A 19,301-nucleotide genomic window follows, 5' to 3' on the forward strand; every position below is an offset into this window, starting at 1 on the left:
TCTATGGAGGTCACGTGGTCCAATGACAAGCTCAGATATCAGAATAATTGCTATAACTGCCGTTTTTGTGGTAAAACAGAATATATTATATTTCCATGAGTTGTTTACAATGTTTTTATTGTGAAATATAGATATCATACGAGAGCTGCTTTCCCTTTAATTATCCGTGGGTACAATGAGTATTCATGGTCAAACAATTCGAACTGCTCGTCGAGTTCGAGAAAGAGTTCGAAAAGACCGTTCGACCATGAAACACAAAACAAAGTTCCACAAAATTTGTTTGTATTCAATGTGCAATGATCAAGGTAAGGAATAAACAGATCAAAAATCGTTTACAGAATTTTTTTCCGCAAAAAATCGCTTTAATACATTGAGTTTTGGGCCTCGATACTCTTTGTCCCTAAATATGTTTTCCAACAAACAAACAAGTCGTTTTCTTTACAGTTTTTATTCAGTTAAAATATATGTAAACTTTGTATTTGAGCTGCCTTTTGGTATCGGACAACTTTTAAGTTGAAAAAACACCCGAAGAAGTATATATAAAATAATTATATATATAGAATGGGTCTGAAACCGTCGAACCACATCCTCCGTAAGTTTTGCTGTATTATGTTCACCCTCTGATGGCGCGAACTGGTGAAGACGGCCAAGCTGTATTCGGCGTTCTTCTTTCTTCAGTTAGGTCTACTTGGCGCTGGTTATCTTCTTAGGTCACTCGGGCGTTCCTTAATAGGCATCACTTCCATCTACAGTTGACAGAAATATTTGATGAAATAATGCTGAGAATATAATTACTTTGGATGAACGTATATGATACTAAGACTAGGCTACTGTACTTGTGTACCTGTGTGAGTTTTGTTTATTTATAACAAGTTTTACTAAAACTTTCTTTACGTTTTTTGAGCCGAGGACTGAAACCATCCTCTACACATGATCGCCTTACCTGCGCCATCCGACGACATGGATAATCTGGAAGCTCTTCTTGGTTTATATCGAAGTAAACTATAATCCTCCCTATAATGGAAACCACTGATGATAGTGACTTTCTTACTGATGAAGGGGGGGGGGGATAGAGGGTGGGGGGAGCAGGGCTTTCTGAAGGAAATTGATCTGGACTTTGAATATAATGACATTAACAATTTTGCAGAATTATGCCAAATTATTCTCCCTTAATGCTATGTCTACTATCCACTGTGTTATCTACTTAATATGTTTATCTACCGGCACAGTCACCCCTAAACACTCACATGGACTCCACAGGAGAGTCGCTATAGGCCAGCGTTTTGTCGTCGTCCTCGTCTGATCCCACCGTCCACTCCGTGTCACTTTTGTTTCGTCTGGGTGACACGACCACCTTCTGTCCGGGCAGGGGAGGGGCGGCGTTCTTATGAAGAAATTATAAAAAAAGCAATAGTTATCAATACCCACATGCAACTTCTATGATGCAGACAACAGAGCGAAAAAGGTAATTAACATACACCAGAACAACGCCAATAGGCCTAAATGACAATAGTTTATTCGCGGTCTTTGTCCCTCCCTCTGTCACTCAGTATAGCAGCAACATTAGCCAAATATCAAAGTATTTTACTTTCTAGTAACAGCTTATTAACAACCATCAGGCTGTACACTCAAGGAAATAAACAATCGGATAACGAGAAAAAAACTTACGTCTGAAGAAAACCGACGCAAGCGGAAAACGCGCTTTGGTTTCTTGTCTGTGCTTTCCAGTTCACTGAGCCACGTCTTCAACCTCGACTCTAGCATACTCAGGGCCTCGTCACTGGTCTCCCAGTCCGTACACTCCTCTTTATCCTTTGTCTGCTTCTCCTCACCTCGTGGACTATATATCCATCTATCCAGTTCACTCAGTCCTGTCACTGTAGCCGACCGCACCATCTCTTCCTTCGGTGAAAGAGGGGACGCTGGTTGAAAATTAGCACCAACTTTTTCATTCGCCGCTCCTTCTAATTTTGCTTTCTCATTAATTGGTAAAATAGTCGCCAACGTTTCCGTCCGTTTCAATGCCTCTCTCTGGCCTGACAATGGCTTCCTTCTCGTAATCTTTGTTTGTTCTCTTCTACTGTACTTTGCCTCCTCACATATAGAGGTCAGGCCAGTCGCTCCCCGGCCTTCTCCTCCCATCTTCTTGTTGAAAGTCGTCCATATTGCACTTTGTGAGGCTTGCTGCTTAGCTGGAGAAAATGTCTGCCAATGATCTGCCTGTGTTTTTCCAATCGAGAAAGAAGCGCCAGAAGCTTTAGCACCTAGTTCCTTCGTAGTATTGATGAATGAAAGTTTGCTTTCAGAGGTAGAGGACCCATCCTGTGGGGATTTTTGATCGTCAATGTGCAATTTCAGCCAAAGACAGCGCAGAAAGTATGGGTTATCGTTTTTAGAAAACCTTTCCAGACGTCTTCCTATCTTATTTCTTGATTGTGCGATCAAAGCGTCCGCTGTCTTCGTGTACTTTTTCAGAACCAGGCGATCATATGCTCTTTTGGTGAGCAAAAGCAACTCACAAGGTTCTATGGCAGTGGCTGTCTGTAGATAGGTAGGAATATCAAGAGAAACCTCTACTTCTCCTGAAAAATAGAGATAAATTGTTTGACAGATTGCCCTTGACTAACAGTCACTTGCACGTCTAAATACGAAATTATCATTCTATTCATGTACCAATAAGAAATGTTGCAGTAATCCGTTCGTCACAAAAACCAACGGTTTGGAAAATAATTTCTGTGGCTTTTGTTAGTGTGATATTCGTGTAAACGGACTGTATACTTGTATAATATGACATAATATTTTCTTTGCGAATTATCTTTTACCTATTGCTTCTAATGGAGCTGCTATGCAAACTTCTACATCTCTACGTGAGCGTTCCTGTTCTTCCACCTTCGCAGATTCCATGCCACACAGTTTGCTAGAAAAAGAATTAAAATAATCCTTATTTACACTTTGCTGATGATTATGTTATCATTGTAGGTCGCGTCACAGACCTAAATATTAATATTGTCATTGGTCACATTATATATTTAAAAAAAAAAGCAGATATAGTGCATTATCGATTTTAACATCATAAAAAGAAACATAAACGCAAGAGGCTTAGGTACAACGAGGTACATGTAAATTGAGAAAAATACAAGCGGCGCAAAGAGACACATTTTTATGTACAAAATAACACCATTTCCAACACGTTTCTTCGTGTTGGGAAGGTTGCGAGGCCAACAAAAAAACGCGAGTTTCGTCAGTATGTACCTCCTGAAATCCGGCCGCATGACCTTTGTCCAGAAGCAGCTATCGACCTGCCAGACGGCCGAGTTTTGGCGCCAATGTGACGACGGGTCCATGGTAATCTTGACTTGACCCCTTGGAAAATAAAATGAATTCTGTGAAATTATCCCACAGGATGGTACAGCGTTCTTAAAGGACTTTACACAATGATACCACATTAATACAGGCATGTCAAAATATTTACTATAGGATACGGTTTGTCGAAACAAATTTGCCATGAACAAACAATTTCGACAAACGTTGTATTTAACAGGACAATTTACGGTGTATATTTGTCATTTATATACAGAGAGAGACTCTTTGAAAGAGAAAGTAAATTTAAAAAAAACGTGTACTTGATGACAAAAAAGATCCCCTCTACTGAGCTTCCCTGTTTCACAATCTTCTCATCAAAACCCGCCTTGCGTCGGATGAGGCTCATGGCGACTTGTTTCTTATATTTCGGCCGCCAGTTACAGAAGTATTCGCATGTGTTAGCAAAGGCCATTTTAGCATTAAACTCTTGTTCCTGCGCGGCTCTCAGACAGCGATTGAAGAGTTCTCTGCTGACGACCAGTAAATCTGTCTTGGTGTCAGCTATAACGGTGGCGGTACGGACGCAGTCCTCGGTAATCAGGGCTACTTCACCAAAACTTTTACCTTCACCTGTAAAGATTTCACGATTCTAGATTTAGTATCATTTTGTACTTTCATAAGAATATAGTCCGGCAGCTATATATACAGTATGTTTGTGTTGTACAGATGTAAAATCAAAATTCAAAAGAAAAGTGTTGGTGTTTAATTAGATTCCCTTTTTAGTCATTTGAAATAAAGAAAGCGCCTTCTCTCCTGATTTGAACTTGGAACATATTTTTTTACAAACTGGTCCAAAACCAGAACTCACCCAGCGTGGTCACGAATGCTCCATACACACTTCTATCTACAGCCTTGTATCCCGGTACCTCGGCTGCCGTCTTCTTCCTCAGCCTACCGCTTTCTACCGAGCCACTTGCTTCATCTTCTTCAATTTTGTTATTTATGTAAATGGAAATTTGACCTCCCAGTATGATGTAGAATCTAATTGAAATAACAGAAAAGCCAACTAACTGTTGAGTGTAAAAAACATGTAAATATTGTTAGATGACCGTACAGTTGTTACCACGGTTGACTGAAGTTACCGACTTTTGAAGTTGCAGATGGGACATGTGGCGTTTCGTTCTCCGTCCTTTTTAAGCTTCTTTTATCCACATCAATTGTTGTCTTGAATTTCAAAAAAACATGACCCCCATCCGAACATTTAGGTCAGAAAAGAAGACAATATATACGCATTATTTGCCAACTGCATTTTCATTAATACTGTTTCTATTACAACGTCTACTAGTACTATATTTATTATTATTATTATTATTATTATTATTATTATTATTATTATTATTATCAATATTTTTATAATTATTATTATTATCATTCGAACAATTGTTGTTGTTGTTGTTGAGAATTGTTTCTGTGAGGGGTATGGTCGTACCTGTTCCCTGTGTCGGACTGCTGAATAATAACATCATCCCTGTGACAGGTAATAAATTCACAATTCCGAATGATATCCTTCATGACGTCTGCAAGAAAAGAACGCATCAATCTTTTCAGAGTGGACAATGATTATGTTTCGTAGCAGAATGGTCGGTAAATAATATCAGAGTGTATTTTGATATGATAATCATCCTGTATCTTGAATGCTGGGGGGAGGTGGATACAGATATAGATAGCTTGCTGACATCTCGCTCAATCAATGTCCTGTCAACGTATTAACTCTTGTTGCATTTTAATGCGCAAGAATTGTGATTCCGGAACAGAAATGATCGGAGTGCAAGGTGATGAGAAAGAAAAATGAGAAAAGAAATGCCAAAGAACGTCGCCGTATAAAATAATTTATTTAAGACCTGTTATATTACTTTCCATGTATTTGCTACATGCGGTTTTAAATTACAAAACAGAAAAATGTGACGTTTTTAGATGGGATCTGATAACCTTAGGCCTACTAGAAGCCTCCATCTTGGCCAGCTTGCGGCTGTGATTGCTTTTGTACTCGCTGTTTATCAAAATACAAGTATAACTTGTTGACAGAGAGTAAACCATTAAGCGCCGTTTTGCGCAATATTTACGTTTTCTTCTTGTCACTACTTCCTCCGCTCTCCCGTAGACAAAACCAGTTACTACTGCCATGTGACCTCTGCCCCATGTTACCTAAACTTTTCAAGCCGATTCCATGTTGGATTACTTTGATTGCAAATTCTTTACTGAAATGCTTTTGGTTTTTTACTGTAGCTTTGTCCTGAAAGAAAACATACACAATCCCCCCCTCTGTTACTGTAAATATTGCTTACAAATGCTATTTAACTGTTCATTCTCGTGCCTTTAGAGGCTGCTGCCGTCAGCGTGGTATGTTTTATGTATATCGATGCGGGAAAAGCAAAATACCTATTTAAATCGAATCCTGAAAATTTGGGTGAATGCATTATTAGCATTTTTATATGCATTTTTGAACATGCAATCTGCTTTAAATCAGTAATGTTATTCTGTTACACTGCGACTACTGTTTCGCGATTCAGTCGGTCGTCCGCGTACTGCGGAAACTTGTCAACTTTTCTTAAAAGTCGCCTTTGCGAATCAGTTGACAGAATTCCTCATTAATTTTCCTCATAAGGTCGTCGTCTCGGATGGTTGAATCCGACCCTGCTATTCACTCTCCAAAAATCTCACAAAAACAAGATCCAACAAATCAAATAACTATCAATATCAAAGCACATCCTAACAATTACACCAACCAACCCCAGCTTACCTCGCTGTAGAGATTTAAACAACTCCGATTTTTTCTGGAACCAGGGGAATAGCTGTTCTATCATGGAGTCCGACCTGGAGCTTGGCGGTTGTGTGATCACGGAGAGCACCTTGCGGTACATTAGAGCCATCTCTCTGCCACTACTCCTCTACCTCGGAGAACTGCTGCTGCAAGGGGGGAGAGTTTAGATGGATAAGTAATGTAAAATTATAAAGGCGATTGAAAAAAATTGCTTATTGAGGTGTCCAACCTAGCCATGGTCTGTGCATAGTCTGCATAGTCCCCCCCCCCAAAAAAAACAATATATATAGGGGGAGACCGGGGCTAGTTGGCCCAGTTAGACACTTTTGGCCTTGTAGAGCCAACTAGGAGTGGGTTAGAGTAACAAAACCGGTTTTAAAGTAAGCCCCATGAACTAAGCTACGTATGCAACGTCAATATTTTTCAAATATAATGCCAGGTGGCTCAAAATTTGACAAAAAACGCAGTTGACGTCAAGGGGGCCAACTTGCCCCGCCATGGGGCAAGTTGGCCCCAGGGTCGGGGCAAGTTGGCCCCCCTATACGAAGATGAAGTATATATCCCATGTAAACGCCTTGAAATACATTTTTATAAATTTTTAATTTATTTAATTGATTTTTGAGAGACTTTGATGAATAAACAGTTCAAATGAGGCAGATTTATTGAGGTTTCCGTACGTCACGTTGTTGGGGGGGGGGGGTATGTGTTGCAAGAACCAAAATATCTATCAATAAAATGTGTTTTGTTTTAATTAAGAATAAATAAATAATGGTATAAAGAAGGTTTTAATGAATGAAAACGAATAATAAATTTTCTTTTTAAAAGAGTAACAAATTCAGTTTTAAACCATTGAGTTTGTTTCAACACTGGTCTCTAGCTAGGGAGGGGTAGAAAATCTCCTTGGGGACACATATAACACTATAAATACAAAGGGAATCCCCTTACAATGAATTAAGGCAAAATAAATGTTTTTCTACGGAAAGTCCAATGGATTTGCTATTTAATACTTACAATCAACAGAATATTTCTAATATAAATTTTCAAAAAGACACCAGAGAGAAAATTAAAAAAAAAAAAAAAAAAAAACAGACGGTAATAGACACCGGCAAGCTTTGTCAATTTCACCAACTTGTTTATTTCAAACAGCGTTGCGCGCAAAGGTTTGTGGGTAATATGAGGGTCCAATTTGCCCCGAGCCAAGGGGGCCAACTAGCCCCGGGTGCACATTATTTATTTTAAAGGATGGTAGCCATTTATGGTGCTAGAATGAGCAACGATGATACGTCTGTGTGAAACTTGAAACAATGAGCTTCAGTTTGATGCCCTATTCATATCTTATATTCGATCAAAAGCCTATGAAAATAGATTTTGAAATCTCTTAAACAAAATTACTTTTAGGTGCAAAAATCGTTTATTTCGACTCACCGCTTCAGTAAAACTTTTTAACGTCTGACACTTCCTTAGCATTGTAGGCTACAGTCACTTTGCAAGAGTATGTGGCCAATTTTTTTTTACCTCGTAGTTACTTTTTCATAAATTGACGGGGGGCCAACTTACCCCGGGGTCCAACTAGCCCCGGTCTCCCCTATATATATATATATATATATATATATATATATATATATATATATATATATATATAAATGGAATGTAAACGTATTAACTTAGAGTGTAGTATGATGCTTACCAGAAAATGTAGCTTTTGTATTACCTCCTATTAAAATAGCTCTGTCTTCCTTCCCCCTCTCTTTCTCTCTGTCTCATAAATATACTGCGTGAGTGCAATGCCAGCATTATATAATGAATACACTGTACTAAATACACCACACAAGCCTGTTAAGATACAATCTTTAAAATTGTACTGGAATTTTAGAGAAATTGAAAAAAAAATAGGTCTTTATCGTATAAAAAATCAAATTCGGAAAATGTCAGACGTACGCAGAACAATGAAGTCAGCTATTTCTTTAAATTGGATCCGAAAAATTTGAGACATAAAACTGGTCTTTTGGATAGGACTGTCATAATTGAGAAGTCATGTTTTTACTGGGCCTGCTTCAATTTAACGACATATTTCTTTGCTCCTCGTAAGTATCTTAAAAAGAAAAATCGTGCCTATTGCATTTTAAAATTACACACTCTTCGACTATTTTGCCAGTGAATTTATTAACAATATTTGTACGTTGACACGGTGTTGACTTTCCCGCGAGGTGTGACGGTTAAGTCTTATCAAGACGCTCAGAGATTTAGACCTAGAAGTGATAATAGGGGAACTGAAGTGAAGGAGAAACCAACTTACAGTTGTAATTTTAAAATCACAAACGCTAATGTTTTTTGAAAAAAATGTGCGTTGTTATTGCTGATATTAGCGTCAACAGACCCGTAACATTTGGGCATGTGTTCACAAACACCGCGGTGCGTTTTCTCATACGTTAATACACGCGCCTGTCAGCAGAACTTTCTTTGTTCAATATGAACCCTTACGACACCGTACATCATGCGCAAGATCCGATTTAATTTCTAAAGCTTCAAAAAATTTGAAGACATTTCACGAGTAGACCTATGCCTCAGTGCACTGATTGTCAGTGTTCCAACTGCTATTTACATAACCTTCAACACTGACATATTGAACGTTTTTTGAGGCAGAAAACAGGCTTTAGGTTGATCTAGGTTCATTCTAATGAAACAAAATTTGGTAAACTTTGTTTATCCTTTTTTTCAACTTTTTTAACTTTATAAAGCAGGTCCATCTGCTGCTTTTAAGTGAACTGCACCGTATGCAACCTTCCTAACAGTAGAACAAAAACCATGATATTAAAAAACACGTTACTTTTTCTAAAAGTTTCCACTGTTCTTTTCTCTTGTCACATTTCAACCATCTTTCACATTACATTTTTCTTGTGACAATCAAAATTGAAGAAAAGTCATCATAGATCAAATATACCCCCACCGTGGAAATAACGTTGAGTAAGAAACTTACTATCTGCAGCCTCATCCTGAGCGTCTCCCAGCGTCTCACAGTGTGGTCGTCTTGTTGCAGACGGTAGAAACACGCGACTGACGTGCCGTGATGTCAGCGCGCACTACGCAGCCCATAATTTTAACCGACCTTTGCGCTTAACTGAAATATCCCTCCCCCTGGGAGCATGGCGCACTGCGTTCACGTAGCAACTTAATGGCTGTGATACTTTAAGTAAGCGTTTCCATTTAATACACGCTAATGTTACCCTGTCACCTCGGCAGTCCTAGCCTCAGGAGAGATAATACTACTTTGAAAACGAGGCATTCTCACTGCGACAACAGAATGACGAACTGTTCACATAAATAATTTAAAGGCTCACTTTCCCCCCGTTTCCGTAAACTAATATTTGCACATTTTATGCTCCCCCTTTGCGATAATGCCCTGTTGTAGAGAGGGGCTTTGTGACTACTTGAGTGATTTAGCCTTTGTCACAGTGACGTTTTGGTTCAACTTACCGGACTTGACGCCTTTGATATCTACGGCCAGGCACGGAGATATTGCAATAAATTCCAAACATTATGAAGCCACCAATAATCCACTGGCCGCCACTTGTGTGGGGTGGTGGGGAGAAGTTATTGGATACAAATCTACCAGAAAAGATTGTTTTTTGTGAAATGCAATATACACGCAAGGAAATGAGATTCTACTCCCGGTCGCACATCTCGGTGAGAACTACATAGGATAAATATCCAGGATTAGACTTAATTTGTGTATAGGACTGAGAAGAGCGGTTGATAATATCACGTGTACTATTTTCGGAGTATTTAAGCATAAAAAACCAATGACAGCATTTGAAGTTGAGAAGATATCCATTGTTTTCACGGTCGCTTGAGGGCAATGTGCTTTCAGGTGTATTTTACTTCATCGCCCTTAGGCTATATCACCTTTAGGGATTTGGTTACAATTCTTTGCTAGTTATCGCACAAATCAGAACACGCACGCAAGATGACATAAAGCGAGATACTACTTTGTGTATTCACAAGCAAGCACCTTTTAACATTTCTCTCAATACTTCAATAACCCCACAAGAAGTTTTATTTGTGAATCTTTTAAACATTTGTGACGTGCCGAATGTCATTTTCACTGATGCACTGCGAAAATGTCGTAAACTATAACCCTCAAAGGTGTGAGCCCCCCCCCAAAAAAAAAAAAAAAGAAAGAAAGAAAAGAAAAGAAGCACCTACTCCAGGGCCGTAGCCTCCGGGGGGGCAGGGGGGGCAGCTGCCCCCCCTGGGATTTGAGGCGCAAATATGGCAAAATGGCAAAATGAACCCACAATTTTTGACTTCTGATTGAGCAATAAATAACAGTTAAAATGCACCAGAATGCAGTATTATACATACAGTTTTTTAAAAATTTTCCACACCCACCCCACCCCCTCGGGGGCTTTGCCCCCTCGTGTCCGCTTACTGCCCCCCCTGGCATTTTGCTCAGGCTACGGCCCTGTACTCAAGATGCTTGTGCTTAGTAAAACTTCATTACTCAATTATATTTCAATCAACTCTACTTTTTACAGTTTCAATTGAAAATACTTCAAAATCAGCTTGTCTTTTTTCGTATTTTCATTCCTAGTCAATTTGTTTCTCTTGGGGAAAACAAGTGTCTCCCGTCTGTATTTCCATTACTTTTAATATCCGTCTCTTTAGAGGAAAAGTGTAATAGTTCATGGTGGTAGCTAGTAGATGAGCAGAAAGCCTTCCTCACTTGCGACGTATGTATTGAACTGGGATTTGCCTGAAAAGTAATAAAACACTGATGTATTTTTGCAACATGAACCATTAGTATTTTTTAAGGGTTGGGGACCTGCAACTAGATATGAAAAAATTCAAGCTCTTATAAAGACATCAGATTAACTTTGTCCCCACGATGCCTTTGATAACATTTTTTATATCTAATCTAAAATTCAGGGATGCAACAACAGAAGATCTGCCTACCACAGAGAAAGGTTCACCATCCAAAGAACACGTTGATAAGTGAGTACGGGGGTCTGCGGGTATAATCAAACACTTTTACATGAAAGACTACATGTAACACGAGATCCGCCTTATTTGATCAGTGCGAAATTATCGTCTATTTAGAGATCCCACTTGTGACGGGTACAATCAAACTTCACAGGCACCCCTCTCCAGTATAGGGGTGTCTTCAGTTTGATTGCTTTAAAAATAGCAAACTTACGATTTTTTTCGAATTCTTTAAGGGCATGCACGCAGATCAAACTTACTTCATTGCTTCGACTTTAGAAGTGTCTGTAGCCTCTCGAAATCTCTCTTGGTATAGTTCGCTCTCGGAGGAATCTTAACGGTATAAATAAAAGTTAGTGTGAAGAACTATCACAGTGTGCCATATTTCATAATCAGCAGAATCTATGTAGCGTGAAACACATTATTAGAGTTTTCAAGAATCAACTGAATTGATTTACAGAAGTTGCTATTCACTGCATGGCACCTTCCTTGAGTGGTGCTTTTTACCAATGATGAAAATATCATGTTTAGACAAAAGAAAAGTAAGTTATGATAAAAAGTAAACTGCATCAATAAATCTGAGACTTCTTTCATTTGTCTTCCTTTTATAAAACAGAGTTACGATTTTCATACACTGGATGATCATGACCTAATAAACAGTTATCCAGAGAAAGAGATATCAGCTTAATTTCATGGTTTCCTGGTGAACATTGTCGGTCGTTTAGTTGTCTAACAAGCCTACTTATGGGAAAGATATTTTTTTATTAACCCTCAAAATAAAGGTTTAATGAATAATAATAAAAAGATAAATAGCCCCCCCCCCCCCCCCACCGTGTATTATGTGGTATATCTACCTCCTCCCACCTTCTGCCTAGGACCGCCAAATTGTATTGACAATTAAAGTCTGCCCCACCCCCATCCCCCTGCCCGTATCCCCTCTCCCCCCGTGTGTTATATGGCATACCTTGTCTTCTTGTAATATCTCAATCATGGTTTCCCTCCTACCGCCCTCTGCCGGGGACCGCCGGTTTGAATTGGGACTGTTGATACCGCCTGGCAAACAGGGGAACGTCACAAATTTTACACTTGAATGTGCACTTTTTTTCAACGCAGTGGAAAAATGTGCCATGAACAAGCCTCTACCAGTGTGGCAGATTATATAGGGAAAAACGGAAAAAATCCAGTCAAATGACTGTCTATTTATCTAGAGACATATCTGTGAATATCTGTGAAAAATCAATCCGTAGCCCTGGTAGAGGGTATGTTGTTATAAGCTTTCACTCTTATCAATTGTGACTGTAACTGAATATGCGTACTTGAAGTTTAACAAGCGAACAGTTGTTTTACTCTACATCAATGAACAAAAGCACATGTAAAATTGCTTACTTTTCAAAGCTACATAATCAGAGGGTGTGCTTTCACTGAAATAAACAGCAAAAATTGTGTTATAATCACATGTTGTTTTATCTGTAACGTGAATATCATATATCACTAATGTTGTGATCGCCTTGGAATTATCCTACGATATTCCTGAGATGAAATGTGAAAAAGATGACTAAACTTCGTAATAATACCAGTAATTAGGATGTATACATGCACAGAAAAATGGTATGTGGTATTTGGTATTTTATATTGTTTTTAAGGCCTTTACTGCTGTACAGATTAGGAGAAATAGATATGAATAAATTGTTGTAGATCTATCGAATGTTTCTCATTAATTAATAACGTGCTTACAAGAATCCGTCTGTAGGCTGTATAGTTGGGCTGTCTCCCTCGCTCTCGTCAAAGAAACCAAAAACATCATCATTCTCTATTTTTCGTTCACTTTTCCCGTCCTTTGGAAAATAAGATACGAAAACTTTTTGGCCAGGAAACGGCGGTGCATTACCCTAATAAATAAAATAAAATCATGGGTTTTATATTCGGCTAGGCATTATTGAACATATCATCTAACACATTTATTCTTAGTGGAAACAAAATTGCGTTGTCAACGCATACATTTTTATTCGAAAGAGGAGTGAGATTGAATGAGGTGGGTGAGTTTCGGGCAGTAAAACTTACATCAGCAGAAAACCTACGAAGACGAAACACCCTTTTTGGTTTCCTATCTTTACTTTCTATTTCGGCGTGCCATGTTTTCAATTTCATCTCCAGAACGCTCAGGGCCGCGTCGCTTGTCTGCCAGTCATAAAAAGGCGGCCTAGTCTCTATATTGTGATACTGCAACGTTTGATCGTGTGAACAGTAATTCAACCTTTCCAAATCTGAGTAAACCGAGAATCTAAGAATTCCGTTCGACCCAGCGTCTCTAAAAGAACCTTCGTACGTGCTGCCACCTTTTGAGTAAAGTCTGTTGGATTTCTTACACAGCTGCACTAATCCGTTAGCTCCAGTTCCATTCGCGATAAGTTTATTTCTAGATCTTATACTATTAGGGTTGGTGGTTTTTCCTACACCAAGGGAAACTTGTGGATGTCGACTTTTGTGAGAAGCGTCGTGCAAAAATGATCTTCGGCTCCGCTGCGGTCGTTTTATATCATGTGAAATTGAAGAAAGTCTGGAAGAATGTGCATCTCTGAAACATGGATTGTTTTTGAAAACTGAACGTGAATTTAGAGTATGCAATTTCAGTCGTAAACATTGCAGGAACTGAGGGGTGTCGTCCTTCTCAAAGCGACGCATTCTTCTTTCAATTTTATCCAGAGACTGCATTCTGATCATATCGGCTGTCTTGGCATATTTTCTATTAATCAGTCTTTCAAAAGTTCTCAGCGTAAGCAAAAAAGTCTCGCATGGTTCAATGGCAACGGCTGTTTGCAAATAACTCGGAGTATCCAGTGAAACTTCTACGTCTCCTAAAAACGGAAGGAAAAAATGCATGACATGTAATTATGAACATTAACTTTGCAATAGAACATGCAGTCTGGAAAGTTTCATCTAATGTTTTACCATCTGAAGGTCAAGGCATGTGACAAAACATTATTGATAAAATTGTCGAGAAAAATGCTAAGATATGATTATTGGAATGCGAAAACTTGGTACATATTTGCTTGATAGTGCCGAGGCATCCAAGTGTCTGGAAATAAACACCCCCTTATCAAAGATCGTATTAAAACTTAACGCAATGCTTCTGTAGTTATGCTTTGTGAATGTAAATAAAAAGCACTGTTCAGGTATCGTACCCACTGCCTCTATCGGAGCACACACACAAACATCGACAGATCGTCGCGAAGGCCGTCTTAGTTTTCTAGAACTCTCTCTCTTGGTGAGTCCATTGTCCCCATTGTCCGAGCTCCGATTTCGACTGCCATCTAGAGACCTGAAACCCAAACGTGATATTTTCCCTAAAATTCTAAATGTCATTTTTTAGCAGAAGCATCCATTTTGTACGTTTATAAAAATCAATGTCACGTATTACACGGACTTCTACCGCTTCGATCTCTGTAAAAAAAAAAAAAAAGAGACGCATAAAAATATCATAAACCTTAAAAACAACCTGGGCGGGCAATTGACGAGGTGGAAAAGGTTACTCATCCGCCAATTCCCCATTAGCTGTTACACATTTTTTTGTTTTTAGTCTTAATCTCGAGTGAAATATATATCAGCCATATCAGTTTATTAACAGTACATCGACTTTCAATGTAGACTAAGTTGCTTTCTCTTAGCTTCATTTTTGGGACTCACTAAGCTACACGAGTTTTCACTTAAATCGTGGTCTTGCGTCTGAAACTTAACACGCACTATTGATTTACGAGTGAAAATCAAAGCTAGTGATCTCTTTGGAGAACGGACATATGACAGATGAAATTATATGAAAATGACATTTTCAAATGCTCAAGTAACTGCTACGTAGATTTACGTCAATTTTGTCCTGTCGCTCAGATAAAAGAAGAAGCCGAAGAAGTTTAATATTTGTTGAAAGCTTAGTTATGATGTGGAAGTCCTTAGTATATTGCCTGTATTAGCCTCTTAAAAGTCTTCACCTCTGTACAGTAATGTTATAAAACAGTTGTTTCTGATTGGCATTTTGGCTGCATCAAAGAACTGCACATGCGTGGAGGAATTATATCCATCACGTTGTGCTTTCTCAGGAGTTTTTAACCGGGTCACTGAGAGAGGTAAAGGTGATTTAAGAACATCTTACCTTCCTAGTTCTGGTGGTACCAGCCGCGTCCAGAAGCTGCAGTCTGCCCGCCACACGGTGGAGTTTTGTGTCCAGTGAGCCCACGGCTCCATGGTCAACTTGACCTGGCCTCTGGGGAGATACAGTAACAGTCAGTCTAGGCTAGTCTACACTTCACTACGCGGTGGAAAGTTAAACACTGAAAACTCTGATTAGAATATTTGTATTCAGCGGTGAATTTTCATTGCAAAATAACCCCCTTCTTTGATTAAATACCTTTCTGCAAAAACCGGCCAGCGATTCCTGTTATAAGACCTAGATACATGTACCTGATAATGAAGTAGATCCCCTTGACTGGCTCTCCTTGCTTCATTAGTTTTTCATCAAAAGCCACAAATTGTCTAATAAGACTCATAGCAAGCTGCCGTTTGTATTTTGGTTGCCAGCTACAGAAATATTCACAGTTATTAACAAAGGCCATCTTGGCGTTAAACTCTTGTTCCTGTGCGGCTCTCAGACAGCGATTGAAGAGTTCTCTGCTGACGACCAGTAAATCTGTCTTGGTGTCAGCTATAACGGTGGCGGTACGGACACAATCCTCAGTAATCAGGGCTACTTCACCAAAACTTTTACCTTCATCTGAAAAAAATTCATTTTAAACCACAAAAAACGTGTCAATATTCAAAATATGACCTAAATAAGTTACATTAGTTTCTTTTTCATTTAAAAGGTCAGTTTACATAATCATAGTTGCGGTTCAGCGGCGACGCTTCAACTCACCTAATGTGGTGATAAATATCCCCAAGGCACCCCTGTCTAGCGGCTTGGGTAATGTCGGCTCTGCTTCGTCTTGTTGGTCAACCTCCACCACTTCGTTATTATCATCGTCTGATTTATTATTGAGATAAATTGAAGTTTGTCCACTGAGAATAATGTAGAACCTATTCCGTGAAAAAGAATAAATAGATTATTCAAATAAACATCTTTTAATATTAAAATTAAAAAAGTTAACAAAACTCACTTATTTGTAGTTTTTTTAATCTCACTTACTCTCAAACTCTCAAATACGAAATACTGGCTGAAATTCTAGTGAAAAAATCTCTAAATGCATATAAAATGTATTTGAATACATTAAATTTAGATTAAATTTCTTAAAATTAAAAAGTGTCACCTGTCACCCGTGTCACCTTGCCGGATTATAATATCGTTCCTTTCGCACGTCATAAATTCACAATTACGAATGATGTCTTTCATGATATCTGGAATGAAATATGTTTTGTTTTCTTTCATTTGTTGACCTTTTCTTTTGTTTAAATTTCCGTTACATTTTCTGTGTTTAGAAACGTGACACGTTTCAGTAACAACGTGAAACTGGTAAAATCTACAGATCCAATATACAAATGATGAATATGTAAAAGTAAGTATAATAAAAGTTATAAGGTATTATAAGAATACCCTAAGCCTACATTCAATATGTGGGATATTAACCGAAGGTGACTTCAAGTTATCAGGTAGAGGTTTATTTCATAATATTCGGCCTTGTAACAACTTAAAGAGGGAGGGGGCAGAGATCCAGTTTTTAGGCATACTCTATCATGCAAGTGTATAAATAAAGCCCCGATTTCGCGGATCCTGTTGGTTACTTAGCGGGGTGTCTAAATTTACAGAATGCTTTTAAGTTATTAAAGTAATGGGGCTTGCTTAAAAGGACGATGTTTTTTATTCATAAAAGTAGAACGAATACCCTTGCCAGAGACAGCTGACGGCAACATTTCTCTCTTCTGTTTTAGGTGAAGGTTTTTGTTTAATCTAAACACAGCAAATCCAGGTTTTAACAAATGTTTCGCTTGTGCAAGAGTTGTTTAATTATCAAAGACTCGATTTGCGTTCTTGACGAAACGCGTGAGCCACGATCTATACAATGAGGGATTTCAAATACAACTGAAAAATCTAGCAAAAAGTCAAAAAAGCATATGACAGCATCGTAAAATATAACAATTCAATTTTACATAAATACTTGAAAATATCTAGAGAACCCTTAAATTTTTAGGATTGTATGAAATGAACTTTGTGCTTAATCTGAAATGTTCGAATTCTATTGTGAGATCACTATTATAAAAAATACATCAATGCAAAAGCACCGTTGGCAATCAGGAAGATAGCATAACCTCTCGTGTTATCAAAACATGTTTAAGATTAAACTGTCTGGCTTACAGAATATTCAGAAAGAAAAAAAACACGCATACCTGTCTGCAGCCTCCTAAACAAGTCAGATTTCTTCTGGAACCAAGGTCGTATCTGTTCAATCAAAGCATCGGGTCTAGAGGCCGGGGGCTGCGTTATCACACCCAGCACTTTCTGATACATCAAAGCCATTGGGAACACTTCCTTGTGAAAACTCTACTCTGAAACCAAACCGCACGCGTTAAATCCCAATCTTCCTATTTCTATTGTCAACAACCAACGCCACATGGTAAAATATACGCGTAAGCCTAATTAATACCAATTACGCTTTTAATTGATAATTCTGGTTCTCATTCATAGTGATTATTCATAACAGAGATGTTTCCACCAGAGACTTTTTACATTTGTTCTCAGTTAAGTCTAATAAAGGCCCATTAATAATAACGTTTCTGATGAAAGTTATCGATTTTCAAAGATTTTCTACATGAAGTACTAGGAATGCTTTCTCTGCGTTATATGACTTGATTCAAGCGTGAAGGGCGATGAGGTTAAGTCTTTATAACCACATTGAAACAAATCAAGATTAAATAAGACCTTGTGTAAGGAAACAATAATAAGATAAAATAAAAACTAAACTAATGATGATACATGTTAAATTAAGTAATTCTAATAATAAAAACTTTTCACCAATTATAAGAAGCTAACCATGTGTATTTTTATAAACTTGAAAATAAAAGTCCTAATTCCTTACTTCTTTACAGAAACCACTGCCCGCAGTTTCTGAAGTTCCTCCTTCCACGTCAGCAGTTAGAGGTTACTGTGCGTGTTAAGACATAGATTTTAACAAAACATGGCCTTGGGCATAAAATATTCAAAAATTTTATCTATATTTTTATGTTTTAACGACTTTCATGGGTCTGATGATAAAGTAATTTTTACTAACCTCTCCCTGTCCGCAGACTTTTATCTGGGAAATGTTGTACTCCACGTCTAATAATTGTTTATACAGCTACAGTAAGTATCATAAAAAATTCAACATAACATCTTGACATGCTTTTATACCTCTCTGTCGCCAATTTATTATAAAGAAAAACAAGAGGTCTGGGAGACCAAGCAAGGACGCACTATATTTAACTCCAAGCGCCTTTTAAGGCAGTGACGCGTTTTGATTTGAAATATTGATAGCAATGCACCAATGTGACAGTAATTTGTTCAAGAGACTCCGGGTGAGTCGGTCTGCGTCACCTCACTCAGGACATAGTGTTCATGTGAAACGCAGCGGCCTGCTCTGAACCTGGTCTGAACCTGGTCTGAACCCCTGCCGCGTCCACAATAAATTACGGCGTCGATGTTGTAGGTAAATAGGAGGGTTTCTGTAAACTGGAAGTAGCTTAGTATCACCCACTGTGTAAATAACGATTTAATGTCGTTTTTATCTTTATAACACAAACGAAATAATAATGTTCTTTATGTGAATATTGTAATGTCTTCCTCCAAACGTAAAACTCATTATTGAAAAGTAATGGGTTCTTTTCATCGGCGAAAACGATTTTATTAGTTTGGTGTGGCGATTTGAAAATTAACACATGTCTGCTTAAGACGCATTTCCTCACATCAGATTTAATGACAATGACGATCTTTGTTGTTTATTATGATATCTCAGCTTCGATTAATCGATGCAAATTACGATGGAGCAGTTGTCAGTCAGTGTAACGAACGATGGTACATGTAGTATCCCGAAAGTCCTATTTGATATAATATTTTCGGCTATCGAGGAAAATGAAATGGTCACCCTGTTTAAACAATCAATGTCCCATTAACCCGTGTTAAGTACGGTACAGTTCAAGATCGTAGTTAAGTCTGAAACTCTTCTTGGTGTAAGACCTAGTT

At 38.3% G+C, this 19,301-nt stretch overlaps 2 protein-coding genes across 7 annotated transcripts; both read right to left on the bottom strand.

Moving 5' to 3' along the window:
• Positions 1 to 429: 429 nt before the first annotated feature.
• LOC106173901 (uncharacterized) lies at positions 430 to 9,764 on the bottom strand. Of its 5 annotated transcripts, none has more exons than XM_086998931.1 (11): positions 9,599 to 9,764; positions 6,104 to 6,270; positions 4,793 to 4,880; positions 4,172 to 4,344; positions 3,624 to 3,933; positions 3,253 to 3,363; positions 2,823 to 2,917; positions 1,669 to 2,582; positions 1,248 to 1,384; positions 944 to 1,014; positions 430 to 752 (listed from the first exon to the last, which is right to left on the bottom strand). In XM_086998931.1, the coding sequence occupies exons 2-11, from the start codon at positions 6,231 to 6,233 to the stop codon at positions 727 to 729; spliced, it is 2,055 nt and encodes a 684-aa protein (XP_086855057.1). In that variant the 5' UTR covers positions 6,234 to 6,270; positions 9,599 to 9,764; the 3' UTR covers positions 430 to 726. The 5 variants fall into 5 exon arrangements, with proteins under 5 accessions (XP_086855057.1, XP_086855058.1, XP_086855056.1 ...); XM_086998932.1 differs by lacking the exon at positions 9,599 to 9,764 and adding an exon at positions 9,102 to 9,571 and having other exon boundaries at positions 6,104 to 6,267; XM_086998930.1 differs by lacking the exon at positions 9,599 to 9,764 and adding an exon at positions 9,102 to 9,571.
• A 647-nt stretch (positions 9,765 to 10,411) lies between these two features.
• On the bottom strand, positions 10,412 to 18,520 carry LOC106173900 (uncharacterized). 2 transcript variants are annotated; one of them, XM_086998929.1, is made up of 13 exons: positions 18,355 to 18,520; positions 17,474 to 17,632; positions 16,399 to 16,486; positions 16,008 to 16,168; positions 15,557 to 15,866; positions 15,249 to 15,359; positions 14,287 to 14,423; positions 13,166 to 13,959; positions 12,839 to 12,993; positions 12,491 to 12,525; positions 12,069 to 12,157; positions 11,365 to 11,437; positions 10,412 to 10,877 (listed from the first exon to the last, which is right to left on the bottom strand). In XM_086998929.1, the coding sequence occupies exons 2-12, from the start codon at positions 17,601 to 17,603 to the stop codon at positions 11,366 to 11,368; spliced, it is 2,082 nt and encodes a 693-aa protein (XP_086855055.1). In that variant the 5' UTR covers positions 17,604 to 17,632; positions 18,355 to 18,520; the 3' UTR covers positions 10,412 to 10,877; position 11,365. The 2 variants fall into 2 exon arrangements, with proteins under 2 accessions (XP_086855055.1, XP_086855054.1); XM_086998928.1 differs by lacking the exon at positions 18,355 to 18,520 and adding an exon at positions 18,163 to 18,263.
• Positions 18,521 to 19,301: the final 781 nt, after the last annotated feature.

This window comes from Lingula anatina, chromosome 1 (genome assembly GCF_051362555.1).
Source record: "Lingula anatina isolate TDL-2025a chromosome 1, LinAna3.0, whole genome shotgun sequence".
Classification (NCBI taxonomy): domain Eukaryota; kingdom Metazoa; phylum Brachiopoda; class Lingulata; order Lingulida; family Lingulidae; genus Lingula; species Lingula anatina.